The sequence below is a fragment of the Sorex araneus genome, chromosome 9 (genome assembly GCF_027595985.1).
Source record: "Sorex araneus isolate mSorAra2 chromosome 9, mSorAra2.pri, whole genome shotgun sequence".
NCBI lineage: Eukaryota > Metazoa > Chordata > Mammalia > Eulipotyphla > Soricidae > Sorex > Sorex araneus.
The window spans coordinates 43,082,933-43,094,445 of record NC_073310.1 but is presented as its reverse complement, the minus strand read 5'-3'; the positions used below and the strand labels follow the sequence as shown (position 1 = coordinate 43,094,445).

At 42.9% G+C, this 11,513-nt stretch overlaps 1 protein-coding gene across 1 annotated transcript; it reads left to right on the top strand.

The window, feature by feature from the left end:
• Window positions 1-1,318: 1,318 nt before the first annotated feature.
• Window positions 1,319-10,167, top strand: SRP9 (signal recognition particle 9). Its single transcript, XM_055147402.1, has 3 exons — window positions 1,319-1,519; window positions 5,963-6,031; window positions 9,039-10,167. Exons 1-3 carry the CDS (start codon window positions 1,448-1,450, stop codon window positions 9,156-9,158), a joined length of 261 nt encoding a protein of 86 aa, XP_055003377.1. The 5' UTR covers window positions 1,319-1,447; the 3' UTR covers window positions 9,159-10,167.
• The last annotated feature ends 1,346 nt before the right edge of the window (window positions 10,168-11,513 follow it).

The following is an 11,513-nucleotide window of genomic DNA, read 5'->3' as shown; positions in this document are numbered from 1 at the left end:
CCAAGAAGATTCCACTAATAGCCTCTCTGAGATGAACCCTTTCTCCTCTGACTCCCGAGTCCCACACAGAGGTCACCAGCTAAGCTTTCAGGTGGCACCAACCCAATGTCCCAAGACTTCAATACCATCAGATCCAGAACTGAACTTACTCTCTCCCCCATCTCTCCTAAACTTTCCCCAGGATCTTAAGGTACCCCCATCCACCACACACACACACACACACACATACACACAGACACACACACACACACAATTGGGAGTGTGTATCTTTCCTCCTCTGCATGCCTCATACCATTTCATAAGTGAATCCCTTCCTTTTCCCTGCAAATGCCTCATTCATATCCATGTCTGTTTCACTGCATGAACATCTTAAGAAGTTTCCCAACCTCAGATCAGAGTGATAGTACAGCGGGGAGGGCATTTGCCTTGCATGTAGCCAACCTGGGTTTGATCCCCAGCATCCCATAAGGTCCCATGATGGCCTCTCAGTATCTTTACTGCATATGATAATGCCCAAAAGACGAGAGGGAGAGAAGGAGAGAGAGACAGAGGAAGAGAGAGGAGGGAGAGAGACAGAGACAGAGAGACAGAGAGGCAGAGAGACAGAGAGACAGAGACAGAGAAGAAAAGAAGAAAAGTGCCAGAAACAGAGGTAGACTTGGGGGAGGGGTTGGCAGGAGGCTTCCAGGGAAATTGGTGGTGGGAAATGTACACTAGTGGAGGGTTGGATGTTGGAACATTATATGACTTGTATGACTGAAACTCAATCAGGAAAGCTTTGTAACTGTATCTCACAGTGACACTGTGATTCGATAAAAATAAATAAAACGGGCCTTGATCTTCTGCCCACCTAATCGATCTGTTGAACATGATATTTATAGAGGTTTAACTGTGCCGTCATTATTTGTGTCTCTTGTGATTCGTGACTATTTTTCCCTTGTGCTCCACTGACCCGACATTAACGATCGCATAAAGTTTTCGGTTGCAATCTTATGTGTATGTCTATCCCTCTTCACTGGATGTGACAGCTGAACCCTGTTGTCTCCGTTCCTTCTCGCCAGCTCTCATCACTGAGCCGTTCAATCTTTGTGAAAAGAACCTGCACTTTCCTAGCTACAGTGCAGTTAGAAATCCGTCTCTACTCCAGTCCTACAGGGGGCGCTGTAGCAGCCGCTCTCTGTCTTCCTGCTCCCTATTGCTTTGGATTGGCGCCCAGAGTGACATGTCAGGGTTCCGCCCCCCTGGCAACAACTTTCCTTCCTATTGGGCGGGAGATGTAGGAGCCATCCAATGAAACGTGGCGTTGGTGTGAGGAGGCGCCACCATCTTTGGCGGCTGGAATCCTGGCAGCGGTAGGTGGCTGCGGGCGGTAGGGAGGCAGGTGGGCCGGGTCGTAGAGCTCGGGGTCCCGGCCTTGCCGCCCACTCCCGTCCTGCTGCTGACCATCATGCCGCAGTACCAGACGTGGGAGGAGTTCAGTCGCGCGGCGGAGAAGCTCTACCTCTCGGACCCGATGAAGGTGAGTTGCCGGCTGGGCTGTGGCTCCGGGTCCGGAAGCGTTCCCTGGAGTCCCCTCGGCCCCCCGGCGCGAGACCCACACCCGAGAAGGATGGGGGTGGACGGAGACAGCCCCCGCCAGATCTCAGTATCCCGACTGCAGTTCCCTAGTAGTCTGAGGCCCTGAAATGGGCGGAAATCGGGGTCATTTCCGTGCTCGGAGCAGCCCCACAGTCCCCCGCCCCCAATCCCGAACCTCCCTGGGCGCTTTTCGTGGGTTTACGTGTCTCTAAACCGGGGCTCCTCCCTCTGCTCCTTGAGCCTCGTGCCCCTCGCTTGTCTCGGTGCCTTTTCTCTTCTTTTCCCTACTACCAGGACAAAGCGTCGTGTTTTTTTCTTCGTCCTCTCTGACACATTTTTTTTGAGAGAAATTTTGGTGGCATCCACACTGCTTAGAAGTCTGTTTCTTCCCATTTTTTATGACAAGGTTTAGAGACTATCACAGTGTGAGCAGAGACAAGGTTTGCATGCTTTTCTCCGCAAAATGGCACACGGTTTTAGAGGGCCCCTGGACTCCTGAAATGTGTTCTCATGGTTCTCACAAAAATATGTTGAAGTGAATGCTGGGGGTCAAATTCATTTAAAAGGGAAAGAATCCCAGTGATTTGGGTCTTGCTCCTCCTCTCCCAACCCCGTTTTTTTTTAATGCTTTACTGTTATATCTAAAAAATGAACCAACTCCTTGTTACTTACAAATCCTCTAACTTAGTATCTGGATAAGTAATAAGACTCCAAAACATTTTTGGTTCTATTCTTTGCAGCAAAATGATGTAGCAATATATGAATCAGATGTTTTGGAAATTGAACACTTATGACAAACAGATGCCTTCTGCCTCCAAGTTTGATTGGCTTCCCTTGTTCCTGGGGCCATTTGCTTTTTCATTCATTCAAACTGTCATCCTCACAACACTATGGGACATTTTCCAGAAGTGCCACAGTTCTGGAAAACATCCTTCCAATTCTTCCTCCAAATATTGAAGGAATATTTGAAGAGATGGTGAAGAATAAGTGAATTCATATCAAGAGTAGTCATGTTTTGGGACAGGTTTTATAGTAAAGATGAAAAGAGACTGGTAATCACAAAGCATAGTTGTGAACAGAACATGTCTAGAATAGCAGCACAGTGAAAACCTTTCATCTCTTGACCCAGTGAGAAAATCCCAGGTGTGTGAATTTTCCTGTGTCCTAATGAAATCTGCGGGGGTGGGCACTGGTCTTAGTAGTTTTATTGGGTGCCTTCTATGTGCAGACATTTTCCATCTTACATATTTGTGCTTTGTAAGCAATTACAACTGCTTCACAAGGTAGGTGAATCAGGTGCATTAAGTGATCTGCATAGTCTCCAAGGGTTTAAGCTAAAATTTGAGCCCAGTTCTCTGAACGTCTATCATTTTTCTGGTTTTTGGGCCATACCCGGCATGCTCAGGACTTTCTCCTGACTCTGCGCTCAGGGATCGCTCAGGGATGACTCCTGGCAGGCTCAGTAAACTATATGGAGTGCCGGAGATCAACCCAAGTCGGCCAAATGCAAGGCAGGTGTCCTACCTGCTTTAGTATCACTCTGGCTCCAGAAGATGTAGTTTATTGGGAGTTAGTTTCTTTTATTGAAATATGCTACTACCTGAATCTCTTTCTTGGCTGCCTAACTCTAGAAATTTGAACATGGTACTCAGGATTTAATCCAGTTTTGGAAAAGTTGTTGATGAAAATTTTCTTTGGGGTGGGGTGGGGGAGTGGTCACACCCAGCTATGCCCAGGGGTTACTCCTGGCTGTGCACTCAGGAATTGCTCCTGGCCATGCTTAATGGTCAATATGGGATGCCAGGGATTGAACCCAGGTTGGCAGCATGCAAGGCAAATGCCCTCCCTGCTGTACTGTTGCTCTGGCCCCAAGACTTTCTTTCAAGACAGTTCTGCTTCTGGGTAATAATGCATCTTGTGCCATTATAATAAGTACATATCTTGAATCTGCACAAGCCTCCTACAAGTTGGGGAAGGTGGCAGGTCTCAACTTTGTATCACTCCTGAGGAAAGGATTTGAACTTAACCAACTGTTTTTTCTTTGCTTTTCCTTTCATTTCTTTGTGGCAGGTGTGTTGGTACTGGAAAGTGGGAAAAGCCTCCTTTAATGCAGATAGTTTATATCTGATTCCCTGCTAATTAACCCGACAAAAGACAGATCAGCAGAAGGAATTTAGAAAGCAATAAGCAATCATATGTCCAAACTTGACAATTCCCAAAGAATTGTGTTTCTAAGGGGGCTCAAGTTAGGACCTATAGACCTTCTTACCAAGGGGTGATTAGTGGGCAGAGATTAGTACAGCAAGTAGGGTGCTTATTTCCATGCATCTGTCCAGGGTTCAACCCCTGCATCACATATGGTATCCCAGCCCACCAGTTGTGATTCCTGAGCACGGACAGAGCCCTGAGTACTGCTAGGTATGGACCTTCCAATAATAGACAGAGTTATCTTATGTAGGAAAGTGGCTGGATAAAGGGACTGTGGGGAGCTGCTCTGGAGAGAGGACAGGGCTAAGGTGCTTGGCTTGCATGTGACTGACCTGGTTTAGATCCCTCCCACCTCATGTGGTCCCCAGGGCCCATCAGGAGTGATCCCTGAGCACAGAGACAAGAGTAAACCCTGAGCACCATGAGTGTGGCCCAAAACAAAAAGAGAGAAGGGGTGTGGGACTTCTGATGGGTTGATGGGGTTAAGTTGTGGGAATGAGACAATAAAATAACATGAAAAATGTTGAGTGAGGTTGAATTAGGCAGTTTGATCTTTCCCTTCTCTGCTCAGCACTTAAACCCTGAGATGTATGTGTCTCCTTCACAAAGTTTCATTTATGTTCTGTTTAGCCTTAGAAAGGCAGATGGTCAATAGTTATAGCAGTTCTTTTGTTTGGGGGTGGTTTTTGGGGGTTTAGTTTGTTTTGGGGGAGCAGTTTGGTCTTTTTGGGTCATACCCATCAATGCTTGGGTTTCTCCTGGTTCTGCACTCGGGAATTATTCCTGGCAGTGCTCGGTGGGCCATATGGGATGCTGGGGATCAAACTTGGGTCAGCCACGTGCAAGGTGTTTACCTTACCCATTGTATGATTATTCCAGCCCCTTGGTTGAGGTTTGGCAGTGCACAGGGAATCATGTAGCACTGGGGACTGAACTTGAGCCTCCTTGTGTGTAAACTGCAAGCTCTTTCATCCTCTCAGAAAAAATCCTTTTTTTTTTTTTAATTTTTTATTGAATCACCATGTGAAAAGTTACAAAGATTTTAGGCTTAAGTCTCAGTGATACAATGCTCAAACACCCATCCCTTCACCAGTGCCCATGTTCCACCACCAAGAACCCCAGTATACCTCCCACCCCACCCCCACCCCGCCTGTGTAGCTGATAATTTTCACTTTACTTTCTCTTTACTTCGATTACATTAAATATTTCACTATAAAACTCACTATTATTATTTGGAATTTTCCCCCCAAAATCGAACCTGCTGAAAAGGCAGTATTTGATAATTTGTTTTCCCATTGCGGCTGCACGGTTTTGGATTTCTGTATTTTAGTAGCTAAGTCCAGGGAAATTTCTGCCAAAAATTGCATTGTTGCAAGCTCATACCTCTGTTTAGTGGGCCTTATAAGATGGCGGTCTCCACGCTGCTCCCCACCCACCCCACCCCAAAGGAAAAGCCAAGAAAAACCTTTCCCCTCCTGGGGCGGCATGGGGCCGTGGCTTAGTTCACATTCTGAAGGCATTTCTGCAAGAACCTGCAGGTGCCGAGAGTAGTTAGATGGCCTCTGGGATCATGAGCGTTCAGCAATGGAGGGGCCACACATGTGCCGCCGCTGCTCGGATCACATCTGGGCGGAGAGCCAGAACAATCCTTTATATCAAGGTGGTTTGTTTTGTTTATTTATTTATTTGCTTTTTGGGTCACACCGGCAATGCACATGGGTTACTCCTGGCTTTGCACTCAGGAATTACTCCTGGAAGTGCTTAGGGGACCATACGGGATGCTGGGAATTGAACCTGGGTGGGCCGCATGCAAGGCAGCCCCAACTGGTTTATTTTGAGGTGGCATACTGATCCCCTTTAGTTTATATTCTTTTTGGTGAGACTTACCAGATCACCTTAAGAGCCTCAGATATTCCCCAAATGTGGCTGAATATGGGTAATATAGGGTATCTGTCTCATCAGAGTGTTTGTAAATAAAATATCTAACTTATTTAAAATTTCTTTAAAATCAGTGTATTAATAGGAATGAATTAAATTGTTGTTTCCTGCTTTATTTCAATGTTTATAGTAAAGATGCCTTTAGGTATTTTGACTATTCTAAAAATTATTTTTAGACTTATTTATGAGGAGTGTCTTCAGCTTCTTGTTTCTAATTTTTTTTTTTTTTTAATTTCAGGCCCGTGTGGTTCTCAAATATAGGCACTCTGATGGGAGTTTGTGTATGAAAGTAACAGATGATTTAGTTGTAAGTATACTTTTTTATTTGTTGCATGCTTTCAGATTTCAGTTAATTGTTTGGAATTATGTAGAATTTATGCAAATTGGCCATTAGGATATTTTAAATTTTGTTCCAAAGTCAAGACCCTCTTTTTTTTTTTTTTTTTTTTTTCTTTTTGGGTCACACCCGATGATACACAGGCTGACCCTGGCTCTGCACTCAGGAATTACCCCTGGCCCCTGGCAGTGCTCAGGGGACCATATGGGATGCTGGGAATCGAACCCGGGTCAGCCGCGTGCAAGGCAAACACCCTACCTGCCATGCTATCGCTCCAGCCCCTCAAGACCCTCATTTTATAAACTACTTTTAAAGGCTCTTGGGGAAGTACTTTAACTTGCTTTATTAATGCAGTATGTAAAAATGTAATTTAAAAATTGCTCTTTTCAGACCTTAAACAAAAAGAATCAAGAGACCAGATATTAGAGGTAAAGGTTTTGTGGCTGGAGCAATATTACAGCAGATAGGGTGCTTGCTTTACTCACTGTTGACCTAGGCTCGATCCCTAGCACAACATACGGTCCCCTGAATTACTCTGGAGGTGCTCAGGGGACTGTATAGGATGACAGATCAGGCCTGGATCGGTCACATGCAAGGCGAACACCCAAACACCCTTCGCTACCCAGCCCTTCCCATTTTATTGTTAATGTTTCAAGTTTAAGATTTCATGATCACTAGACTGGTGGTTTCTTTATTATCTCACATATGAGAGAGATCATTCTGAGACTTCCTCTCTCTCTGACTGATTTTAGTCAGCATGGTACTCTCCAGATCCATCCACATTACAGAAAAATTTTGTCCTTTTTTAAAAAAAGGGTTTTAATGCATTTTTTCTTTTCTTTTTGGGTCACACCTGGCAATGCACAGGGATTACTCCTGGCTCTGCACTCAAGAATTACTCCTGTCGGTGCTCAAGGGACTATATGGGGTGCTGGGAATTGAAACCGGGTTGGCCGCGTGCAAGGCAATCACCCTACCCGCTGTGCTATCACTCCAGCCCCATAATGCATAATTTAATACAAACAACTTCATCTACAAATGTTGTGATGATGTAAACATAATTCAGGATTCATGCTAGACAATACTGAGAAGAACTTGATTTAACATTGATGATTCCTTTGACAAGATATAAATCCGGGAAAGACATACTTTCTATTCCCTTTCCTAAAATTACTGAGAATTAAGCCATTATCTAGACGGGATCAAAGATGCAGTCAGCCCATCTTCCTCTTCCTAGGAGTAAATAATGTGGATCAACTCCAGCAGTAAAAATCAATTTTCTAGTCTTTCAAGTAGAAGCTTGGTCAGTCAGTCGGTCGGTCGCCTGACTAGAGATCATTTTAACAGTTTTAGAAAACTTAGATGTAAATTATTATTATTACCAGTTAACTTTTTATGATCTGCTCATTTATTTTGTTTTTGTTTTTATTGTATTTATATTTTAATTTTACTTATTTTGGTTTGGGGGGTACGCCCAACAGTGTTCAGGGCTGACTCCTGACTCTGTGCTCAGGGATTACTTCTGGTGGGCTCTGGGGATGAACCCAGGTCAGGCACACACAAGGCAAATGCCCTGCCTGCCATTGTACTATTGCTCCAGACACTCATCTCTGGGGGTTTTTTGTTTGTTTGTTTTGTTTTGTTTGCTTTTTGGGTCACGCCCGGCAATGCACAGGGGTTACTCCTGGCTCATGCACCCAGGAATTACTTCTGGAAGTGCTCGGGGGACCATATAGGATGCTGGGAATCAAACCCAGGGCAGCCGCGTGCAAGGCAAAAGCCCTGTCTGCTGTGCTATGGCTCCAGCCCCTTGTTTTGTTTTTAATCTTATGACCAATGCAGTTGTTTTCCACAGACTTAAAACTATTTTTCTGTCAAACTGAGTGAGAATTCTCATACAGCATATTCGCTTCCTGCCTCTCTCTAGCTTTCTCTCTCTCTCTCTCTCTCTCTCTCTCTCTCTCTCTCTCTCTCTCTCTCTCTCTCTCTCTCTCAGCATTTATGCTACAACTAAGTGATGGGGTATCGAGGGCATCTTTTCAGGTGACTTACACAATTTTTTATCATGTTAGGTAAAAATAAAGATTTAATTTAAAGTGAGTAATTTGAAGGCTGAATGTATTCAGATGAGTTGTGCATAGTAAAGTTGAATGCTCTTAGTAGCTATGCACAGTTAGTTACTACTGTTTAAAGTTCATGAATAGCTAATAAATGTAACATGGCAAGAAATAGTTTGATTTAAAATTGTAAATGCCATGTGAGTGGTGTGGGGGGGGGGGATGTATGTGTGTGTAAATAACTTTGGAAAATCAAGATTGGGTGGGTGTATTTGGTTTTATTTTAAATTATCATCACGGGGCTAGAGTGATAGCACAGCGGGTAGGGGCTAGAGTGATAGCACAGCGGGTAGGGCATTTGCCTTGCATGCCGTCAACCCTGGTTTGATTCCCAGCATCCCATATGGTTCCCTGAGCATCGCCAGGGCTAATTCCTGAGTGCAGAGCCAGGAATAACCCCTGTGCGTTGCCAGGTGTGACCCAAAAAGAAAAAAAAAATTTTATCATCACTTTTTCAGTTTTACAAATAGGAACAAGGGATCTAAGATTCTGTACTTTTTCTAATATAACTGAATTGTTTTTAAACTAATCTCATTCAGGGAGAAAATATCTAATTCTAACTAACCCTTGAATTCTTTTTGATATTCCATAGTGGCTACTTAACTGGGCATTTTGATGTAATACTTAACTGGCCATTTTTGAGAAACTTCTGAGGGTTTTTATCCACAACAGTTGCATTTAAAGATTCTACAGAGTACTCGGAACGTGATTACCAGGGCTTGGAATGATTTACTTAGTGTGACCTGTAGAAGCAACATAGCAAAACTCTAGTGGGAAGGACTCATATTTACCTACAGATTTGCTAAATTTTCAGTGATCTGGTTTTACGTAGTTAATGTGTGCTTTCGAATTTCTTACAGTGTTTGGTGTATAGAACAGACCAAGCTCAAGATGTAAAGAAGATTGAGAAATTCCACAGTCAACTAATGAGGCTTATGGTAGCCAAGGAATCCCGCAGTGTTGCCATGGAAACGGACTGAATGGTTTGAAATGAAGACTGCCATGTTCTTAGGAAATAAATATCTTTTTGAATTTGAGAAAGTGCTGGGACAGAAAATACTTTATGTAACTAAGTGAGCTATTCAAAAGCCTAGAAATAGCTTTTGGGAGGCCTTTTAAAAAATGTTTACTTTAGAGAGCTAAGAATGTAAATGCTTTCAGCAAGAAAGCCTTTATTTATTTTTGGAACTAGAACAAGAAAAGCATCTATCTTAGAAGCTTGTTGTTGATTACTTAATGTTGGGCAAAATTATAATTGTTTCTCTGGTAAATTTGTATTAGTAATTTGAAAATTGGGTATCAGGAAAAGCCAGTTCTATCTTCATTAAAGAATTTAAATTTTTTTTGGCTGAATTAATATTTTTGAAAGCAAAAAATTTATATTGATGATGACCAACAAATATAAAACAGTTAACTGAAATTAACTACGTAACAGCTACATATAGTGGTGTAACCTCTATGAAAATTATGAAGACAAGTATGCTTTAAACCTTTCAAATTTAAACTATATTTTTGAATATGAGGGATTTGTTGAACAGAGACTTACTTGGAATCTAGTTTTCAGTCCTCAAAAACAGCTGTAGTCATTTTAAATGCATGAATAGAATGATTCGCTGGTGGACCGAAGCCACAATATTACAGAAATATTTGCCATATATGTCCTGTCTATGGTGTCTCAGAAGGGCTCAGGATCATTTGAACTGTTTGACCTTTGCATACCTCTGATCCCTCCATTCTGTACTTAACCCCGGGGTTAAGCATGACTGTCACAATGTTATGTTTTCCATTATTTTCACTAAACTGTATTTTTCTCCTGTTTGTTAGCTGAATTTCACCACCTAAATGTCATATTTACATGTTGATTTTTACATTAAAATATTTTTATTAGGAACTTGTATTGGGCAATGTTTTGACATGGAAAGTTCCATTTATCCAGATGACTTGTCAAGAGAAGTTAGTAAATAAAATATATAAAAATTTTCTCTTGAAGTTTTTAAGTATATAGTTATTTAAATCGTAGAAGTAAGTTTTGTATGGATTTTTTTCTTTTGGTGACTTTTCAGATACCTGAGTGAGTTGTATGTTGATAGCAAAGTTTTCTTAAATAACTTCAGATCATGTGTGAGAGTCCTGTCCCTGTCCACATCCCCTGTTTCCTGTCGTCCCCATTTCCCCTTCCCCCTCACACCCCCGAGTTGATGGAATCCCTGAGGCCTTGGAGAGACATTTTCTTTCTCATACTTTACATTGTGGAGGAGGCAGGCTTTGTTCACTTATTTTGGGGGAGTATGCCATACCTAGAGCTATAGGAGGCTGCTCCTAGCTCCGTGCTGGGGTACTGTGGTACCAGGGACGGGCTTTGGAACTCTGGCATGCACAGCTTGCCCTCTAGCCCTTCCACTTCCCATCTTTATTTTGCCTGGAAGGAAGCAAAAGGCCTCTGGGTTCTTTGAGTCCTGGTAGCTTTCAGAAGAGTAGTAACGAGCAGAGTCCAAAGCCAGCTTCCTGGGTGTAGTGCTGGCTCCCCACTTCCTCTCATGGTCGACATAGACAAGATGCCCCTCTAAGCTTCCATTTTTGAAAATCCTTCTGGAAATTGGAGTAATGATAGTATTTAAGTTAATAGATTAGATTCCATTGACCTTGTTAAAGTCCTAGAGTAGTGCCTGGAACACAGTAAAGCTCAATAAACGGCAGTCATTACTACTGTTGCTGGATTGTTTTTCAGGAAAGGGTATAAGAAGACAGCTCTAAAGTTTTGTCTTAATTTCATTTGAATGATAAAAGTAGTGTCTATCTTTTCTGCTGAGTTGTGTCTACTCAGTGCTAGTTTGGCAATTGGGAACCAAGATTGCCTCCTGAGGGTGCTTAAGGGGGCTGATAGTGACTGAAATCCTAAAGTCTAAAACTTGTGTTTGTATCTACACAACATTAAATCATTAAAACTTGCCCGTCTTAAAAATCATAAATAGTTCTGGGGCTGGAGCAATAGCACAGCGGGTAGGGCGTTTGCCTTGCACACGGCCGGCCCGGGTTCAAATCCCAGCATCCCACATGGTCCCCTGAGCACTGCCAGTAGTAATTCCTGAGTGAAGAGCCAGGAGTAACCCCTGTGCATCGCGGGGTGTGACCCCCCCCAAAAAAAAGCAAAAAAAAAATCATAAATAATTCAACACAATCAAAATCTTTTGCATACATGAATTTTTTGTTTTTCTTTTTTTTGCTTTTTTTCTTTTCTTTTTTTTTTTTTGCTTTTTGGGTCACACCTGCTGATGCACAGGGGTTCCTCCTGACTCAGCACTCAGGAATTACTCCTGGAGGTGCTCAGGGAACCA